General features: G+C 55.9%; 1 protein-coding gene across 3 annotated transcripts in view; it reads left to right on the plus strand.

Annotated features, from left to right (window-relative positions):
- IGLON5 (IgLON family member 5) overlaps positions 1 to 10,547 on the plus strand; it is a 34,955-nt gene extending 24,408 nt beyond the window's left edge. Inside the window, exons 3-8 of one of the 3 annotated variants that reach the window (XM_005293920.5) lie at positions 537 to 769; positions 2,189 to 2,308; positions 3,131 to 3,262; positions 3,425 to 3,545; positions 7,976 to 8,130; positions 8,786 to 10,547. In XM_005293920.5, the coding sequence (XP_005293977.1) occupies positions 537 to 769; positions 2,189 to 2,308; positions 3,131 to 3,262; positions 3,425 to 3,545; positions 7,976 to 8,130; positions 8,786 to 8,886 (862 nt within the window). In that variant the 3' untranslated portion in view covers positions 8,887 to 10,547. The remainder of the gene's footprint in view (positions 1 to 536; positions 770 to 2,188; positions 2,309 to 3,130; positions 3,263 to 3,424; positions 3,546 to 7,975; positions 8,131 to 8,785) is intronic. The other 2 variants (XM_005293921.5, XM_042847638.2) reach the window with 2 other exon arrangements.
- Positions 10,548 to 21,552: the final 11,005 nt, after the last annotated feature.

Genomic DNA, 21,552 nt, shown 5'->3' on the forward strand with positions numbered 1-21,552 from the left:
TAGGCCCCACTCCCCTCCCAGAGCCTGGGATAGAACCCAGGAGTCCTGGCTCCCAACTCCAATAACTCTGTCAAGGTTTTTTATCTCAGCCGAGAGCTGGTTCACAGCCGCACCATAGCAGAGCTGAGAGGCAAAGGGGGTTCCGGCTCCGGGCTCCCCGGTGCCCCTCACTCCCAACCCGCAGCCCCCTGCTAGCCTAGCCCCGGGCTCCCCCCTCCCACCTCTGCCAGTGCCCCTCACTCCCGACCCGCAGCCCCCTGCCAGCCCAGCCCTGGGCTCCCCCCTCCCAGCTCTGCCGGTGCCCCTCACTCCCGACCTGCAGCCCCCTGCTATCCCAGCCCTGGGCTCCCCACTCCCAGCTCTGCCGGTGCCCCTCACTCCCGACCCGCAGCCCCCTGCCAGCCCAGCCCTGGGCTCCCCCCTCCCAGCTCTGCCAGTGCCCCTCACTCCCGACCCGCAGCCCCCTGCCAGCCCAGCCGGGGGCTCCCCGGTGCCCCTCACTCCTGACCCGCAGCCCCCGCTGTCTCTGCCCACAGCTGTTCCATCGACGAGGAGGTGACCCGGGTGGCTTGGCTGAATCGCTCCAACATCCTGTACGCCGGGAATGACAAGTGGTCCATCGACCCGCGGGTCCAGCTACTCACCAACAGCCCGGCCGAGTTCAGCATCGTCATCGCCAGCGTGGACGTGTGGGACGAGGGGCTGTACACCTGCTCCTTCCAGACCCAGGCCAAGCCCCACACGGCCCAGGTCTACCTCATCGTGCACGGTACGGGGCGGGGGAGGGGCGGGGCTGGGGCAGAGGGTCGGGGGCTGGGCAGTGATGGGGATGGAGTTGTGGGGATGGGCAGGGTCAGGGAGAGGAGGGTGGGGGCCTTGGGGGTGGGGGATGTGCTGGGATGGGGGGATGGGGGTGTGGGGCTGGGCAGGGATGGGGGATTGTGGGCGTGGGGCTGGGCAGGGATGGGTCGGGAGGTGGGGGTGTGGGCAATGACTGGGGTGGGGCGATGGGCAAAGATGGGGTTGTGGGGATGGGCAGGGTCAGGGAGAGGAGGGTGGGGGCCTTGGGGGTGGGGGATGTGCTGGGATGGGGGGATGGGGGTGTAGGGCTGGGCAGGGATGGGTTGGGGGTGGGGGGATGGGCAGAGATGGAGGAGCGAGGACCAGTGGGGGCAGGGGAGGGGGAGGGGGAGTCTGTCCAGCGATGCACGGCCGAGAGGGGAGGGGGAATTGGGGGCTGGTGGGGGATGGGGGATGGTCCATGGGGCGCTGCACAGAGATCTATGGGGAAGCTGGGGGAGGGGGTCCCAGCAGGGGCAGGGCTGTCTCCTGCTGTAGGGCTGGTGCTGGACCCACGTGTGTGTCCGTCCCTAGTGCCTGCGACGCCCCCACCCCCCGCCCAGGACCCTGTCACTTGGGGCTGAGTTTGGGACATCAGTGCCCCTACGCCCCACCCCAGAACTGGCTGCATTTCAGGCCCAGGCCAGGGGCCCTGGAGACCCGGCCCCGTGTGATTGGAGCCAGGCACCGTTTGGAGGTTTTGCCGGCTCAGCTGCTGCCCCCCAGGTGCCTGCGGCGCCAGGAAGTGGGGACAATGGAGCCTGATTAGATCCGGGGGGGGGGGGACAATTGCGGGATCCCTGCCGCAGCTGTTCGCCGCTTCGCCCTTATTGGCTGCGGCCCTCGTCGTTCGGCCAATCAGCTCGCACAATGGGCCTTGTTAGCGAGGCTGGGGGAGACTCACGTCAAGGGGCGGCTTTTTTTGGCTTTTCTACCAAATTGTCCCATGGGGGGGGCAGTCCAATGTTAACACCCCCTGTGCCGCCCGGCACTGAGATGCGGCCACCTCTGGGGTGGGGCACAGGGACTGGTTACACAGGGACCCCTCACCCTGCCCTGGGATGCAGCCACCTCTGGGGTGGGGTGCAGGGGCTGGTTATACGGGGACCCCTCGCCCAGTGCTGGGATGCAGCCACCTCTGGGGTGGGACACAGGGGCTGGTTATACAGGGACCCCTTGCCTGGCTCTGAGATGCGGCCACCTCTGGGGTGGGGCGTCTGGGTACCAGCCCCACTCGGTCAACCCCTAGCACCAGGCATGGGGGCTCAGAGAGGAGGGCGCCCCCAGAGTTCGGAGGCTGGCGCTGCTCTCACTGCTCTCCCCTGCCCCCCCCCCCCACCTCCCGCAGTGCCGGCTCGGATCACAAACATCTCCTCGGCCGTGACGGTGAACGAGGGGAGTGACGTGAGTTTGCTGTGCATGGCCACGGGCAAACCAGAGCCCACCGTGACCTGGAGACAGCTGAGAGGTAAGAGGGAGCGGGCCGGGGAGGGGGCGATGTGCAGATGGTGGGGGGGAAGGTGAGAGAGGAGGGGGAGGGGAGGAGTAGGCGGGGGATGATTGGGAGAGGGGACAATGCGGGGGGTGGATCAGGGCAGGGGGAGATGGTGGGGGATTTGCCGGGATGTGGAGGGAGGGAGGTTGGGCGGGCTGAGGAAAGAGGGGATCCGGGTGGAGCAGGGGCTGGGGGGACCTGGAGCTGTCATGGAGGAATCAGACAGGAGCTCGACCTGCTGCCCCTCACTCCCAACCTGCAGCTCGGCTGGTGCCCCTCACTCCCGACCCACAGCCCCCTGGGCACCCCGACACCCTGCAGCTCGGCCGGTGCCCCTCACTCCCGACCCGCAGCCCCCTGGGCACCCCGACACCCTGCAGCTCGGCCGGTGCCCCTCACTCCCGACCCGCAGCCCCCTGGGCACCCCGACACCCTGCAGCTCGGCCGGTGCCCCTCACTCCCGACCCGCAGCCCCCTGGGCACCCCGACACCCTGCAGCTCGGCCGGTGCCCCTCACTCCCGACCCGCAGCCCCCAGGGCACCCCGACACCCTGCAGCTCGGCCGGTGCCCCTCACTCCCGACCCGCAGCCCCCTGGGCACCCCGACACCCTGCAGCTCGGCCGGTGCCCCTCACTCCCGACCTGCAGCCCCCTGCTGGCCCAGCCCTGGCAGGTGGTGGCCGTACCTCAGGAGGTGTTGATAACTGTTGTGTTGTTGTGTGTTTTTTTTTCTCGTGTGTAAGTCTGTGTTTGTGTCTGTCTCCCCCCCGCTCCACATCTCCTCCCCACACACAGACGGGTTCACCAGCGAAGGGGAATATCTGGAAATCACCGAGATCAACAGGCAGCAGGCTGGGGAATACGAGTGCGTCACGGCCAACGGTGTCTCTCTGGCCGACAGCAAGAGGGTCCTGATCACAGTCAACTGTGAGTCAACGTTTGGGCTTCCCCCTCTAGGGGGCGCCGGCTCCCGTCGAGCCTCAAGGCGGAGACTGGCTGGCTCAGTGGGGCAGGCAATGGAATTTGGGGCCTTTCCCCTCTAGGGGGCGCCAGCTCCTCTCCTTTAATTCCTTCGCTTTCTCCTCTCAGACCCTCCCACCATCAAGGACGTGAAGGACGCCTATCCCCCCATGGGGAAGCCAGCACTGCTGAGATGTGAGGCCATGGCCGTGCCCCCTGCTGAATTCGAGTGGTTCAAGGATGACAAGCAGTGAGTGACCCTCCTTCCCCGCCACGCCCACCCCCTCCAAGAACGGGCCCTGTTGGCCTGCCCCAGGGGTGACTGACGTCCAATCAGCTACCCTCTGGCTTCTCGTTGGCCATGAAGCATCATGTGATCTGTGGTAGACTGAATGTCAAAATTCCCCTCCCAGTGAGATCTGAGCTGTGAGAGTCTCCTCCAGGAACGATTTAATCCCCTTTCCGGGGCTCTCTGTCGTTGCTGTTTTTTTGTGTTGGTTGTTGGATGATCGTTGCTACATTGGGTTGGTTGACTGATGGTTTGTTGACTTGGTTGGCTGTTGGTTTGTTGAGTTGGTTGAAGGGTTGCTTATTGGTATTGATCTGTTGAGTCAGTTGGTTTCTGGGGTTGGTTGTTGGGCTGATTGATTGATGATTTGTGTAGATGGTCGGTTGTTGGTTGCTGGGCTGGTTGATTGATGGTTTGTGTAGGTGGTCGGTTGTTGGTTGGTTGTTGGGCTGGTTGATTGATGTTTTGTGTAGATGGTCGGTTGTTGGGCTGGTTGATTGATGGTTTGTGTAGATGGTCGGTTGTTGGGCTGGTTGATTGATGGTTTGTGTAGGTGGTCGGTTGTTGGTTAGTTGTTGGTATGTTTGGTCAGTTGGTTGGTGGCTGGTTTGCAGGGTTGGTTGTTGGGTTAGTTAATTGATGGTGTCAGGGCTGATTCCCCACTCTGGCACTCTGAGTGCAGAAGGTGGAGGCCTGCATGGATTCTAAACATTAATACCAGCCACTCCAGACTTGTGTTACACTCCCAAGGTTACAGCTTCTCTCTGACCTTGGCTTGGTAAACGCTGCCACCACCCAGAGGACACAGAGGAGTCCACAAGCCAAAATGAAGAAATTAACCTGATCGTGTCTATTTAAACATTCCCTGTCCCGGTGATTCCTTCGTGAATTTTCATACCTGATTCAAACCGTACACAGCATTGCTGCTATTAGCATGGTTGCTCTGTGTCCCCCCAGGCCATTGGTTTGATGGTGGTAACGGGTGGCAACCAAGTGGTTCACCCCATGAGCTTCCCAAAGACGTTTCATGGTCCCTGCCAGGAAGTTGGTCCCTGAATCCGTAAGGATGTCGGAGGGCCAACCTACCCCGGCAAAAATGTCTGCCAATGCCTGGCTCATGCTTTTAGCCTTGGTGTTGCTTAGGGCTACTGCTTCCGGCCATCAGGTGGCAAACTCCATGAAAGTCATGTACTGCTTTCCTCTGGGTGTCTTCTTTGGGAAAGGACCCAGAATATCCACAGCTACTCGCTGAAATGGAACCTCAATTCTGGGTAGTGGCTGGAGAGGGGCTTTGACCTGGTCTTGGGGCTTTCCCACTCGTTGGCACACCTCACAAGACCAGACACAGGTAGAAACATCCTTGCCCATTCCCTCCCAGTGGAAGGACTTCCCCAAACAGTCCTTGGTCCTGTTCACGCCAGCATGGCCACTAGCGTGATCGTGGGCTAAGCTCAAGAGCTTTTCCCTGTACTTAGTTGGAACTACCAACTGTCTCTGAGGACGCCAGTCCTCCTTGTGCCCACCCGAAAGGGTCACCTTGTATAAGAGTCCCCCTTCTATAACAAAAATGGACCTATTAGAAGAGCTGAGAGGCGGTGGGTCGTTCTGTGCCGCCGTCCAAGCTCCCTTGAGTCTCTCATCCGCTTCCTGCTCTGCCTGGAACTTCTCCATTGATGCTGGAGACATCAGTTCCTCGCTCGGTTGGGGACTTGGGCTTGGTCCCACTGGAAGCGATGCAGGTGCTGGGGGGTGTCTCCGTCGACTGTGAACCGCTCTCCACCAGTGCACTGGGTTGTATTTCAGGCTCCGGTTGAGCCTCTTGCGCCGGTGTAGCTGCTGTTGCAGGTACAGGCTCTGTGGCGCCCTTTGGTGCTGGTTCCCCTGACTCTGGTGGGGTTGGAAGCACAGCTCCGGTGCTCACTGCTCCACCAGTTCCAATCCTTGGGCTGGATTTACAACCGCTGCCCTAGACTCTGGTCTGGGGCCTGGTTCCACCATCTCTGGCTGGGTCCCTGTAGGAGGCTCAGGAATGGAGTTAGCTGTGGAGGCCCGTTTAGCCTGGCTGCGGGTTACCATCCCCACCCGTTTTGTTAGCCTCACGTGGTTGGCTAAGACTTCTCCCAGCAGATGGGAATGGGATAATCGTCATAGACTGCAAAAGTCCATAGTCCTGACCAGCCCTTGTATTGGACAGGCAACCTGGCTGTCGGCAAGTTAAAACAGTTGGCTTAAAGGGTTGCCCCGTCGCTTGGGCCTCCGGGTCAATGAATTTGGGGTCCACCAGGGATTGGTGGATAGCTGACACCTGTGCTCCAGTGTCTCTCCACACAGCAATCTTCCTCCCGCCCACACTCACAGTTTCCCTTCGCTCTGGGGGTATTTGCGAGGCATCTGGGCCTGAAGGCTCTTGGTGGGACCCCGGGGTGATTAGTTGTAGTCGGCTGGTGCTCTTGGGGCAGTTGGCCTTTACATGCCCATGCTCATTACATTTGAAGCATCGCCCGGCTGACTGTGGGCTGGGGTGAGGTGGGTGGTTGGAGAGTGAGGTAGTGGGACAAGAGGGCATCTGTGGTCTCCATGGCTGTGTGGAGGTCTCCTCCTTGTGAGGTGGGCTTTGGGCTGACCCCAATGGTGGGGGTTGTCTCGGGTTGCCCCTTCTGGTATCCGCACCAACTGCTACTAGCTTTCTTCTTCTCCGCCAGCTCCACCCATTTGGTTCCGATCTCCCTCACCTCGGTACAGTTTTGGGCTTCCCATCTAGGATGTACCTTTCGATTTCCTCAGGAACCTCCTCTAAGAACTGCTCCATTTGCATTAGGAGAGACAGATCCTCCAGAGATTTAACACTTGCTCCTGATAACCAGACATCCCAATTTTTCCCAAGAAGTGGGGCCCACAAGGATTCTAAACATTCATACAGGCCACTCCAGGCTTGTATTAAACTCCCCAGGTTACAGCTTCTCTCTGACCTTAGCTTGGTAAACGCTGCCACCATCCAAATGCAAAAAACCCCTTGGACCCACGAAGAGGCACTTGGGAGTTCCTCCCTGTGGGGCACCCTCAACCCTTTCAAAAATCAAGCACCCAAAATAGCTTTCTTGGGGGTTCATCTTAAAGGTTACAAGCAAACAAAAGCATCTGGGGTTAGCACAGAGGGGTCCACAAGCCAAAATAAAGAAATAAACCTGATCGCGTATATTTAAACATTCCCAGTCCCAATGATTCCTTCCAGGTATGGAAAATAATTTTTCATACCTGGTTCACACCTTACACAGCATTTCTGCTATTAGCATGGCTGCTCCTGTCCCTGCAGCCCAGAGAGACCAACAGACAAAGGGAAAGTTTCTTTCCCCATTTTATAAAGTTCTACCTTCCCATTGGCTCTTTTGGTCAGGTGCCCACTTTTTTTTTCTTTACCTGGGGGACTTTTTAACCCTTTTCAGATAAAGCAAGCAGGGAACAGACCAAGAGGGATTTTACAGCTAACTGGCTGGCTGGGTTTCCATCAAAGGGAGCTCCCCCCCCCCCTTTTATTTATCACAGGTGGTTTGTTGAGTTGGTTGTTGGTGCGTTGGGTTGGTTGTTGGGATAGTGAATTGATGGTTGGTTGAGTTGGTTGTTAGTGTGTTGGGTTGGTTGTTGGGTTAGTGAATTGATGGTTGGTTGCTGGTGTGTTGGGTTGGTTGTTGGGATAATGAATTGATGGTTTGTTGAGTTGGTTGTTGGTGCGTTGGGTTGGTTGTTGGGATAGTGAATTGATGGTTGGTTGAATTGGTTGTTGGTGTGTTGGGTTGGTTGTTGGGTTGATGGTTGGTATTTTGGGTCATTTGATTGTTGGTTTATTCAGATGGCTGGTTGGCTGTTGGGTTGATTGTTGGTTTGTAGGTTACTATTGTTGTTTGACACCTGAGTTCCTTGTCGATTGGTTAGTTGGCTGTTTGATATCAGGGTTCTTGGTGGTTGCTAGTTAATGGTTGGTTGATCTATTGGGTTGCTTGGTGGTTTCCTGGTTTTGTTTGGTGCATTGGTTGTTGGCAGGTTGGGTTGTTTGCTGGGTCTGTTGTTTGTTGGTTGGTTAGGTTGGTTCTTGGGCTGGTTGTTGGTGTGTTGGATCGGTTGTTGGTTTGGGGTTGTTGGGATGGTTGTTCGGTGGGTTGTTACTTTGTCAGGTTGGTTGTCAGGTGCCCCTCACTCCTGACCCGCAGCCCCCTGCTAGCCCAGCCCTGGTCTCCCCCATCTCTGCCGGTGCCCCTCACTCCCGACCCGCAGCCCCCTCTAGCCCAGACGCTTCTGTAGTTTGTCGTGTTTCATGCTGGTTTGCTGATAAATCCCCTACCAGGTGTGAAACTGTGAGATCTTGTAATGCTCCCCCCTCTTTGCCCCCGACCCAGCAGACTCTTCGGGGGCCTCGAGGGGCTGCGGATCCGGAATGAGCGCACGCGTTCCATGCTGCTCATCGACAACGTCACCGCTCGGCATTATGGGAACTACAGCTGCCTGGCCTCCAACAATCTGGGGGTCTCCAATGCAAGCCTGCGGCTGATACGTACGTCCCCCTGCCCTATACAACGGCTGGTCCTGCCCACTGTCATTCACCGCTGGCCCACCCACCATTCCCCACAGCCCCCGCCTACTGTCCTTCACCAGTGGCCCCAACAGCCCCGCCCATAATTCACAGCTGGCCCTGCCCTCTATCTTTCAAGACTGGCCCAGCCATAAACCCCCATATGGGGTATAGTAACATTTAGATAGACTGTCCTGGCTCCCATCCCCCCTGCTCTAATCACTAGACCCCACTCCACTCCCAAACCAGGGATAGAACCCAGGAGTCCTGGCTCTCAGTCCCCCTGCTCTAATCACTAGACCCCACTTCCCTCCCAAACCAGAGATAGAACCCAGGAGTCCTGGCTCCCAGCCCCCCTGCTCTAATCACTAGACCCCACTCCCCTCCCAAACCAGGGATAGAACCCAGGAGTCCTGGCTCCCAGCCCCCCTGCTCTAACCACTAGACCCCACTCCCCTCCCAGACCAGGGACAGAACCCAGGAATCCTGGCTCCCGGCCCCCCCAATCTAAACCACCTTCCTCTAAAATGCTAAAGGCCAGTGAAGTACTTCAAATGCTTCTGAAAATCACCCTTGGTGCCCCCAGGCCCTTGAAAGTCTTGTCCCTGGTGTGAGATCCTCTTTCTTCTTTCGCCAGGCCCCGGTTCTGTGGAAAACGTAGCCGTGACCGGGATGGAGTCCCCCTTGTTCCTGGGCTTGCTGTCGTCTGCCTTTGTGACTCTCCTGTTTAAGATCTAGCGTGTTCGGCAGAGGCGGCGGAAGGAGAGGAGGCTCGGGCGGAGAGCGCGCCAGAGAGACCTTCTCCTTTCCGGGAGAGACGAAGAGAGAAAACAAAGAAACAAATCCTATCGAGAACCCCAGCACTGTGAGGGAAACGTGAAAAAAGAAAAAAAAACGACAAAAAAAAATATGCATTTCTTTCTACGGCCATTTCCCGTCACTTTCATCCCAGACACTTCCAGCCGGACTTGTTCTAAAAGGACAAACAAACTGACCTGCAAAGACACAGGGTTTTCAAGGGTTAACGGCCAGTGCTTCTGTGCCCCGTGGGGGCCTCCGCAATAGGGCTTGTGGTGAGGGGTTGTTCCCCTGCTCTGGGAGAGTTTGCGGTTCTCAGCTGCCGGGACAGACGAGCTTCGCTGGCTTTTGCAGATGTTGGGAGCCGGGCCTGTCTGTACCACACGCAGTGTTCGAGTGGAGAATTTCCCTAGTTTGGAGCTGAAAAATTCCTCAGCGAACAACGTTTCTTGGGCTGAGAATGACCCTTGTTTACACAGGTTTTGGACTCTGAATTTCCTGATTTCATGAAGCTTTCCGGGCTGAGATTTTCCTTCGCTCACCAAGTTTTCCGGGCTGAGAATTCCCTTGGTTTACACAGATCTGAGGCTGAAAATTTCCTTCCTTCGCAAAGGTTTTCGGGCTGAGACTGGTCCTTGTTTACACAGGTTTGTGGCTGCGAATTAATTAGTTTGCAAAGTTTTGGGGCTGAGAATTACCCTGGTTTGCACAGGTCTGAGGCTGAAAACACCCTTCATTCACAAAGTTTTTTGGACTGAAAACCCTTAATTCACAAAAAATGTTTGCGCTGAGACTGACCCTTGTTTACACAGGTTTGAGGCTGTGAATTTTTCTAGTTCGCAGCCTTTTTGGGGCTGAGACTGGCCCTGGTTGACACAGGTTTGAAGCTAGAAATGTCCTTAGTTCACAAAGTTTTGTGGGCTGAGACTTCTCCTAATTCACACTGGGTTTGGCTTGAGAATCTCCTTAGTTCACAAAGGTTTTAGGGGCTCAGACTTTCCCTAGTTTCTGCAGGTTTCAGGCTTTCCTAGTTCACAGGGCTTAAATCTGCACCCCAGAACTGGGGTAAAGACAATTTCCTTCATGAAGTTTTCTGGGGTGAGAATTTCCCTGGTTTACTGAGCTTTCGGGGTGAGCCTTTCCTTAATCCAGCGAGTTTTTTGTGAATTTCCTTAGTGAACAAACCAAACCAAAAAATACCCCCCTTTTAGCTGTGAATTCATAGAATCATAGAAGATCAGGGTTGGAAGGGACCTCAGGAGGTATCTAGTCCAACCCCCTGCTCAAAGCAGGACCAATTCCCAACTAAATCATCCCAGCCAGGGCTTTGTCAAGCCGGGCCTTAAAAACCTCTAAGGAAGGAGATTCCACCACCTCCCTAGGTAACCCATTCCAGTGCTTCACCACCCTCCTAGTGAAATAGTGTTTCCTAATATCCAACCTAGACCTCCCCCACTGCAACTTGAGACCATTGCTCCTTGTTCTGTCATCTGCCACCACTGAGAACAGCCGAGCTCCATCCTCTTTGGAACCCCCTCACTTAATCCAGCGATTTGCCCCAGCAGGAATTTTTTCAGCTAATAAATTCCGTCACCTGGCAATTTTCATCGTTCACGAGGTTTTGTGGCCTGCAAATTGCCTTCAGCCGGTGCTGGTTTTGCCTGGGAATTCCCTGGGGTCACAAAGTTTTGGGGGCTGAGAGTTTTCAATCGTTTCCCCTCCCCCCACCCCCGGCTTGGAGAAGACAGAGTTGGAAGCTGGCTGCCACCTGGCGATTTGAATTCAGCACCTTGATTCTGCTCCGTCCCGGCACTCGGGGCACGAGGGGGCTCACACGCCCCTCTGAGCTGGCCAGCTCCCCAGCTCTGGACGGAGGAAGGCTTATAGCTGAGCGTTGAAACCACCCGTCTCTTCAGCTGAGGAGATCCCCTTCCCTCTCTCCGTGCATGGTGGGGCGGCTGGTCAGGTCCGAGATGTCTCATCTGCTCCTCTCCGTCCCCGCCCTCGAGCCAGGGTGAGTCAACAGGGAGGGGACTGATTGGGGTGGGCTTCATGGGGCTCAGGCTTCGAGCAGTTGCCTGGAGGAGGCGTGGGGGGGGGGCTTGTCCTGGGGCCTGACGAACGTTTGCAAAGTCGGGGTCGTCGTTCACAAAGTGGGGACCTGGCGGCGGGAGACCGGGAGACCCTACAATAACGAAGGGGCCCACTCAGTCCCAGCTGCAGCGATGGTGTACCAGTTTGACGATCCCATCTGCTTGTGGGAGACGTTAGAGTAACAGAATGCAAATGCAGTCCTGGCATTTATGAGAGACCCTACAATAACAAACTAGCATGTGTACAGCCTTGTCCTGCCCGAGAGACCCTACAATAACAAACCAGCATGTGTATAGCCTTGTCCTGCCCCAGAGACCCTACAATAACAAACCAGCATGTGTACAGCCTTGTCCTGCCCAACAGACCCTACAATAATAACCAGCATGAGTACAGCCTTGTCCTGCCTGAGAGACCCTACAATAACAAACTAGCATGTGTTCATCCCTTCCCCTCCAGAGAGACCCTAAAATAACAAACAGCATGTGTACAGCTCTCCCCCTCCCAAAAGACCCTACAATAACAACTGGTATGCGTACAGCACTAACCCTCCCGAGAGACCCTACAATAACAAACCAGCATGTGCACAGCCTTCTCAATCCCGAGGGACCGTGCAGTAACAAAGCAGCATGTGTACAGCTCTCCCCCTCCCAAAAGACCCTACAATAACACCTGGTATACGTACAGCTCCACCCCTCCTGAGAGACCCTACAATAACAAACCAGCATGTGTACATCCCTGCCCCTCTTGAAAGACCCTAGAATAACCAACCAGCATGTGTACAGCCCTACCCATCCCAAGAGACCCTATAATAAAAAAACCAGGGTACTCAGTATCAACTTTCCCAAGAGACCCTACAATAACAGATTGATATTTATCACCTTAATGAAATTAAGTTAATGAACCTGACCTAAGACTTTCCTTTATTGTTTGTAATAAGGGTTTGGGCTGGCTGGAAGGAATTACACACTGGTTTGTTATTGCAGGGTCTCCTGGAAGTGCTGGAGGTTGCTCGCTTGGCTTGTTATTATTTGGCCTCCTGGGATTGGCTGGGCTGTAGAGACTTGGTGTATTATTGTAGGGTTTCCTGAGAATGCCAGGAGCTGTGCAGGCTTGATGTATTATTGTAATGTCTTCTGGGAGGGCTGGGGAGCGGTGCAGGGTTGTCTTATTATTGTAGGGTCTTCTGGGATGGCTGGGGGTTGTGCAAATTAGGATGATTATTGTAGGGTCTCCAGGAAGTGCTTGGGACTGTGCTTGCTTGGGTTATTATTGTAGGGTCTGCTGAGAGTGCCAGGAGCTGTGCAGGCTTGGCTTATTATTGTAGGGTCTGCTGGGAGTGTCAGGGGCTGTGCAGGCTTGGTTTGTTATTGTAGGGTCTCCTGGGAGAGATGTGTGTGCATGTATACAGCATGAGGGCAGAGCTCATTCCAGGCGTATTACCTGGTAAACATCTCCATCACTGATCCTAAGGTCCTAGGACGATGGGTTATTCCATGGGCCCATCTAGGCTGGTATCCTGCCTCCATCCCTATGGCCCCGGATCAGCTCGGGGGGGGGGCACGTCTCCCACAGGGAGTTGCCGTTTCAGAGAACGGCGCAAAAGACCCCACGGTTTTGGGATAGCCGGGTGGGAATCGGATCCTCCATTTTCGCAGGAAAATCCACCATTTTTGAAACTCCCAAACCGGAGCCAAACGAAATTGAAACTTCCTGTGAAAAGAAATTCTGGAAGGGGAGTCATTTTGGGTCGATCTCATCGTTCTGTTCCCGTTTTGGTACAAATATTTTTTTAAAACTTTATTTTTCCGTACTGTGAAATAAATCTTGAAATGAAAAAGGAGAAAGTTCCACTGGAGAATTTCCATCTGCTCTGGGGAACGTCCTGAAACTCCGGTGGGGGAAAAATTCCCACTGGATTTTTTCTCAACACAGAACAGGAGAAAAAACGGCATCGGATCAGACATTTGAGTCGGGGCTGGGTTGAGAAACAGAATCTTGGTCACCTTGACTGAGATATTAACAAACGTCCCCAAGTTTTTGGCCTGGGAATTTCCTTAGGGTTTTTTTTTTTTTTATTATTTGATTTGATTTTTAACGAAGCGCAGTGGCCTGAGGGCTGAGGTGGCCAAAGGCGTCTAAAGGATTTAAACGCCTAATTTATTATGTATTAAGTGTATTGTCTTGAGTGTCTTTTTTCTCATTGGCTATTTGAATTTCATTTCTAGGAGCCGATATTGTTCGGTATAAAAATATGCTTGTTTGGTTTTGTCCAGGAGACAAAATCCAGGTTGACAAAGGTTTGGTTTGGTCTCCCCTGGGAAGGGCCGTTGGGTTTTTAGAACAATTGCGAATGTCTTTTGTTCCAAGTGTGTCCGTCGGAACGTAGCGAGCTTGCCCGGGCGCTAGATTTAGCGACGTTATTTATTTATTTATTTTTACGGTGCCAGCAAACATAAAACTCTGTCATGAAGGTGATTCACTAAATAGCGGTCAATATTATTGATCAGGTGTGTGACGGTCGTGCCCCATCGCACCAGGCCCCATTGCACCAGGCGCCATACGTTCGAGTGCCATTTATTAGGTGTATTACGGTGTCAGCCAGAACCCCAGATAGAGAGGGAGGCTGCCTGGGCCTCCGGACGCCTGGGTTCTATTTCCGGCTCTGCCACACACTTCCTGGGCCACGTTGGGCGAGTCGCGCCCTGCCTCAGTTTCCCCATTGGTGCAATGGGTCCGGGCCTGGAGGAGCGGTACCCAGGTGCCGCGGTGATGGGCACCTTGGAGAGCTAGACAGTTTAGGGTCTCTGGGAATCCCGGCTTGTTGGGGTCTCTGACCCTTGTGTTTCCCACCGTGCTCACTGGGTCTTCACGCTGGCGGGAGGGAGAGCGGGTGTGGGGGGGTGTTCTTCTTCCTACCTGCAGGGGGCGCAGTAATGTCATTGCTTCGGTGGCGGCATCCTCTGGTGCCCAGCGTTGAGCCTGATGTTAGAGTCCAGGCATCATCAGCGCCTGTGACATCACAGTCATGGATCAGCCTGGTCTCTGATGTCACCGTCCCGGAATCGCCCTCCCTGGTGACATCACAGTCATGGGATCAGCCTGGTCTCTGATGTCACCGTCCCGGAATCGCCCTCCCTGGTGACATCAGAGTCATGGGATCAGCCTGGTCTCTGATGTCACCGTCCCAGAATCGCCCTCCCTGGTGACATCACAGTCATGGGCTCAACAACCGTCAAGCCCTAGGAGGACCCTGCTCCCTTCCTCCTGCGTGTGGCCCCCTTGGGACAGCTTCAGATCTTGGTGTAGGTGGGTGTAACTCATCCCCCCATCCATGCCCCCATCCCCCATCCAGCCCCCCCACACCTCCGCCCATCCCCCATCCCTCTCACTGCACACGCCCCACCCATCCCCCGTCGCGTCCATCCATCTCTCCAGCCCCCCACCCCTCCATCCATCCACAGATACGCCCCTCTGTCCATTCATCCATCCCCACACACCCCACCCATCCCCCATCCATCCCCCCTACACCCCTCCATTCATCCCGCCCTCCAGCCCCATACACCGCCTTCAGCCTTCCATCCCCACATCCCTGCTCTCTGCTCCCATCGGTCGGGCAGTATAGTCTAGGCAAAGCCAGTCCACGCTCACAAGGGGCGGGGGGGTCATTGGAGTCATGAACATCTGCAGAATCGTCATTTCAATTGTATTCATTCTGCAGCAGGGGGCGCACTCGCTCCGCTGCCCCCCCCCCCCCGTTGGCTCCCAGCCCCGCGGCCGCCGGGTGGTGGCAGTTTTGCTAACACCTGTCGTCGGCACTGGGGCGAGTTGGGTATCGCGGGAAAGGCCCCTCTGCCCTGAACCCCAGGGCGCCCCCGGGACGTTCCTGACGCGTTAGCCCCTGGCCTGCTTTGCTCAGCCTCGCACGCAGGACTCACCCCACAGAGTCCCCAGCGTCCCGGCCGGCGGGGGTCCCCCGCGAGCCGCGTCCTCACGCTGCCCCGCCGCCGGCTCCGCTTCACGCCCGTCCATTCGGGAGCCCGGGATGTATCACACACCACTGGCCCCATGATCCGGCCTCCAAGACCCGTCCGTGCCCGGTGCCCCGAGCTCAGCCATCCCAGAGGTGCTGACTTTTATATTTCCTGGGGGGGTGCTCCGCCCCCCACTCTGCCCCGAGGCCCCGCCCCCCACTCCGCCCCTTCCCACAAGGTCCCGCCTTCGATCTGCCTCTTCCCACCCCCCACTCTGCCCTGAGGCCCCGCCCCCCACTCCGCCCCTTCCCACAAGGTTCCGCCTTCGATCTGCCTCTTCCCACCCCCCACTCTGCCCTGAGGCCCCGCCCCCCACTCCGCCCCTTCCCACAAGGTCCCGCCTTCGATCTGCCTCTTCCCACCCCCCACTCTGCCCTGAGGCCCCGCCCCCCACTCCGCCCCTTCCCACAAGGTCCCGCCTTCGATCTCCCTCTTCCCATGCCCCACTCTACCCCGAGGCCCCTCCCCCCACTCCGCCCCTTCCCCTGAGGTCCTACCTTCAATCTGCCTCTTCCCACCTCCCACTCTGCCCTGAGGCTCCGCCCCTTCCCCTGAGGCCCCACCTTCGATCTCCCTCTTCCCACCCCTGCTCCGCCCCCTCCCCCAAGAGCCTCCCACCTCCCACCAAACAGCTGATTGGGGGTCCCGCCGAACAGCTGTGGCTGGTGGGTGCTGAGCACCCGCTATTTTTTCCCCGTGGGTGCTTCAGCCCCGCAGCACCCACGGAGCCGGCTTCTCCCGGAGCCTTTCCCCCACTTGGTCATTTGCCCTCTCACCAGCAGGTGTAACTGCTCCCCCTGTCCATGGCACGGCTGCACCCCCCGGTAGCCCTGCGCGGGGCATCGTGCTGGACTTCCCATGAGAAACGCGGCGGCGGGACGCCTCCGGGCTGGCGCGGAGCTCAGCGGTGACCGTATCCGCCGTCCCGAGAGAGTCTCCGGGGGCTGAAGCCAACTGGCGTTACCCCAGTGCCCTGCAACCTTTTCTCATTTGCAGACCCAGACTCGTTTGGAAGGGGGGGCGCGGCCCCCATCGGCATAACCTGCAGAGCCCAGGGTGAAAACCACGGCATCACGCCATGCGCCGGCCAAGTCCTTCCAATTCCCACGCTGGAGACTTCGTCCTGCAAGCAACGAGGATAACGCCGCCTCGGTGTAGCGTCTTTGCTGGGCCGTCGGGAAGCTCCGTGGAGTCACTGACTCTTGCCGGACAGGTGCCGCACCGCGGGGTCTCCTCTACGGGAGTATTTCCCATTGATTCCTCCGCATACGCGTCAAACGCGAGGTGGATTTCGTCCTCGGGCCAGCGTTTTCCCTGGCGCCTAACAGACAAATCTCAGCTGGAGTTAGCAGATCCTCGTGTGTCGAGCGCTTGTCCCTCTGTGATCGCCATGTGGAAAGAAGGAACCATCCACGGGTGTTGGCGTCGGCGTCGGCCATGCCGGACGTGTGTTCGTTTGGTTTTCACCCGGCCCCCCGGCATTGTTCCGTCACATTCGAACAGCCATCGTGCTGCCCTGGAGAACTTGTCCTGACCCAAAGTCTCATGTCACTGAGCTCTGGACACAACCAGCAAACGCCGACCCGACCTGCGGTTAGCTCCGTCCCCACCACCTTCTTCTTTGCATTCGAGCTCAGCGTGACTCTGTTCTTCCTGCCGCGCGCCCGGAGAGCGACGGAGCCTTGGATAATTCTCATGACCCAACGTGCCCGTTGGACTGGCATCTGGAGCGAGCTCCTCACCGCTTTCCTCTTCCCGTGCCGTTCAAATCGCCCCAGCACGTCATGAATGTAGCTGGAGCTTGATTAGCTCTGGGGCCGTCATCCCGGCCAGGCTAAATGGTTCGTTTGGAAGCCAGCGGCGCTCTTGGGCGGTCAGGCGACACCGGGACAGAGCGTTTGGATGTGTCCCGCCCGCCAGCCCCCGGCGGCTGTCACAGCTGCATTTCGGGTGCTGGGGGGCCCCGGCAGGGAAAACTCGCCCACAGCTGGCATCAGTTTTGTCCCGCTGCTCCGAGTACTTCCTCTCCCGCCTGGCAGTCCATGGCACGTAAGGGGCCACCGAGCGACGTGCTTACCCGGCCCCTCCGCAGTGGGGTGCTCCAGAGAGTCAGCCGCGCCGACGCTCGGCCCCTCCACATGGGACCAAGCCCCAGGGGGGATCCTGAGGTGTCTGGCATCGGTGCCTCTGGGATTGTGCTTCGTTCTGGGATGGTGGCCAGAACGTGGTGGCCCCGCCTGCGCCCCGCCTCTTCCCATCCCCTCCATTCACCACCCCCCGGAGGTCCCTGCCGCTCACCTTGTCCCTCTCCTCAACCCCTCCCCAATGAGGCCCCCCCCACCCGCCACTCATGGCATCCCTGTGGGTGGGGGGAGCTTGGAGGAGAGGGGGGAGGAGAGGAGGGACACGGCAAGCAGCAGCGAGCAGGCCAAGCGGGGAGGGGGCCACACGGGGGCGGGGCCTGGGGCAGAGCAGGTGGAATATGGGCATGGCCTGGGGCGGAGTGTGGGCGGAGTGTGGGTGGGGCTGCAGGCAGAAGAGGCGGGGCAGGGAGCTAAACTTCACCCTTCCCAGATACCCCATCCATCCCCACAGAAGCCCATCCCTCCCTCCATCCATCCATCCCACACACATCCCTCCAACCATCCCCAAATACCCCCTCCATCCATCCATCCATCCATCCATCCACCCCTCTGTCCATCTGTCCATCCATCCCCACACAACCCCTCCCTCCATCCTTCCATCCCCAGACACTACTCCGTCTATCATCCATCAATATGCCTACATACTCATCCATCCATCCATCCCCACAACCTGCTATCCACCCGTCCCCGACATCCCTGTCCATCCATCCACCCTCCCCAGATACCCCATCCATCCCCATACAAACCCCTCCCTCCCGCCCATCCATCTATTCACAGATACACCCCTCCGTCTGTCCATCCATCCCCACACAAACCCCTCCATCCATCCATCACACACACGCCCCTCGGTCTGTCTATCCATCCATTCCCACATCCCGCTATCCACCCATCCATCTCCCACACACACCTCCAATCATCCCCAAATACCTCCTCCATCCATCCATCTATCCACAGGTACACCCTCCGTCTGTCCATCTGTCTATCCATCCACCCTTCCCAGATACCCCATCCATCACACAAACACACCCCCAGTCTGTCTATCCATCCATCCAACTCCACACCCCGCTATCCACCCATCCAACCATCCCCAAATACCCCTCCATCCATCCACCTGCATACACTCCATCCATCCATCCATATACCCCTCTGTCTGTCCATCCATCTCCACACACACTCCTCCATCCCTCTATCCACAGCTCCATCCCTCCATCCACCCCCATGCTCCTCCATCCATCCTTCCTTCTTCCGTTCCGTCCCGCTCGGCCGTCTCAAGCCAGGTGAGCGACCGAGGCCTTGCACGTGGGAGGAGTTGAGATCTGACTCCTGGCAATGGGGGCGTTTCCTGTGAGGCAGGGGAGCAGATTTCAACCGACTTCGGATGTGTAAATGGGTTCATTTGCCAGCCTGAAAGCTCGTGCTGCTTGCATGGAATTATGGGACAAAAACATGGCTTCCTCCACCCAGGGCATTATGGGAACGCTCAAAGCCCAAGTTGCACAATGGTTCGGAGCTCAGGGCTGGATTCGGATCTTAGCTCCCCTAGGGGTAATCTGGAGTCACTCCACGTAACTCGGCAATATTCCTCTGTCTTTGGAGTGCGTAGCCCCGAATACGGCTTCTGAATTCTTTCCTTGGCACCCGGGTTCTGACACTTTGTTATTTCCGTTGCTAAAAGCCCCTGGTGTTAATATTGAGTTTCCGTGAGTGAAATAACGGTTTCTGTCGGTTTTGCAAGGTTGTTCACTTGCTTTACCTTGTGGTTACAGCGAAACTAGATGCTGAGTTTGTAAGCGTGTGCAAGCCACGTGAAAGGGCCGGCTGACGTGTCGGCGAATAGTGCCAAACTGTGTGCAGACACTTTGTAAACCTGATGTAAGCGAGTGACTCATGTAACCAATGGGTAACCCGTATGTGAAGCACGCGTGAACAATGTGCAAGGCATATGGAAGCTACGAGTAAATCATAGAATATCAGGGTTGGAAGGGACCTCAGGAGGTATCTAGTCCAACCCCCTGCTCAAAGCAGGACCAATTCCCAACTAAATCATCCCAGCCATGGCTTTGTCAAGCCTGACCTTAAAAACCTCTAAGGAAGGAGATTCCACCACCTCCCTAGGTATCGCATTCCAGTGCTTCACCACCCTCCTCGTGAAATAGTGTTTCCTAATATCCAACCTAGACCTCCCCCACTGCAACTTGAGACCATTGCTCCTTGTTCTGTCATCAGGTACCACTGAGAATAGATCCATCCGCTTTGGAGCCCCCTTTCAGGTAGTTGAAAGCAGCTATCAAATCCCCCCTCATTCTTCTCTTCTGCAGACTAAACAATCCCAGTTCCCTCAGCCTCTCCTCATAAGTCATGTGCTCCAGCCCCCTAATCATTTTTGTTGCCCTCCGCTGGACTCTTTCCAATTTTTCCACATCCTTCTTGTAATGTGGGACCCAAAACTGGACACAGTACTCCAGATGAGGCCTCACCAATGCTGAATAGAGGGGAATGATCACGTCCCTTGATCTGCTGGCAGTGCCCCTACTTATACAGACCAAAATACCATTAGTCTTCTTGGCAACAAGGGCACACTGTTGACTCGTATCCAGCTTCTCGTCCACTGTAACCTCTAGATCCTTTTCTGCAGAACTGCTGCCTAGCCACTCGGTCCCTAGTCTGTAGCAGTGAATGGGTAAACCATGTGTAAACAATGCAAAGCACTTGCAAACAATGAATAAGATCTAAAGTACATGTACGCTATGAGTAAACCATGTGCAAAGCATGTGTAAACCATGAGTAAATCATGTGTAGACAAGTAAACCACCTGCAAACAAGGAGTGAGCAGTGTGGAAAATCATATGCAAAGCATGTGTAATTCATGAGTGAACATTTGAAAGCCAGATGTGCAAGACACATGCTAATCATGAGTAAGCCATATGTAAAGCATGAGTAAACCATATGCAAACCATGAGTAAACACAGTGCAAAACACAAGTAAACTATGTGCAAACTTCATGCAAATCATGGGTAAGCCACTGTGTAAAGCATGAGCAAAGCATGCATTACCCATGAGTAAATCATTTGTTAACTGTGTGGAAATCACATGTAAGTCTCCCGCTACTACATTTAAAAAATATGTCTGCCACAGCCATGTGCAGAGATCATAGAATCACAGAATATCAGGGTTGGAAGGGACCTCAGGAGGTATCTAGTCCAACCTCCTGCTCAAAGCAGAACCAACCCCAACTAAATCATCCCAGCCAGGGCTTTGTCAAGCCAGGCCTTAAAAACCTCTAAGGAAGGAGATTCCTAAGGATGGAGATCATGTGCACTAACACATGCTAAGCATGTGAGTTACATGTCCACGCTATAGTTAGTAAATATGCAAACCATGTGCCATACTGTATCATATAACATGACGAATCACATGCAATACACGTCAATGCTAGTTAATATAGACACGTGGCAGCCAGCGTCTGCTTTCAGTGCGTGTCCGGAGTGACGCCGTTGGGGTGGGTGTTATAGCAAGTGGCTGGGGAGACTTTGATTTGCACCTGGTTGCACCGGTGTCACGCATGTGCAAACAAGGAGCACACTCTGTGCAAAAGCGGTGCAAGCAATGCGTAACCATAGCGTAAGCTGTCTGTAAAGCAGGGGTGAACGAGGGGTAAACGGTATTCAGCCAAGGCGTCAACTACAGGTCAAACCTATGTAAACAAGGTGCAAACTCTGAGTAAATCACGTGCAAACAATGGAGGAACAAGGCGTAAGCGCTGGGTAAACCAGCTTGTGTACAGGGCCTGCGGACTCACCGTAAAGCGTGGGTCCATTCAGGGTCAAGCAGATGCAAATCCATGCAAATGAGTTGTACAGTCTGGGTAAAGCATGAGTCAGTTACATTCAAGCCAATTGTAAGTGCCGTGTAAAGCACACGCAAACAGAATGTGAGCTCGTGCAACAGCCCCCATAGCTAAACCCTGGGTAAAGCATGCGGAAACAGGGTGTACCCGTTTTATGACCATCCTCTAAACAGGGTTTAAACCACATGCACAAGAGCATGTAACCCTGAGTAAACCAAGTGCAAGTCCCACGTAACCATGGTGTACATTTTAGGTACGGTATGTGCAAGCCGAGTGGGTATTTTATGCAAACTCCTTGTCAGTTCTGTGGAAGCGAGGCGTAGACTGGCGCCCACCGAATGTGTGAACCTGTCAAACAGGGTGCAAAGGTTTTGCAACCTGCGTGTAAACCAGGTGTAAAGCCATGTGGCTGTGCAAGGCTGGTGCAGGCAGCGGGTCTAGTCTGTGCAAAAGACATGTCACGCCCTGTTTTTGAAGCACAGGTAAACTG

Source organism: Chrysemys picta, chromosome 20 (genome assembly GCF_011386835.1).
Source record: "Chrysemys picta bellii isolate R12L10 chromosome 20, ASM1138683v2, whole genome shotgun sequence".
Classification (NCBI taxonomy): domain Eukaryota; kingdom Metazoa; phylum Chordata; order Testudines; family Emydidae; genus Chrysemys; species Chrysemys picta.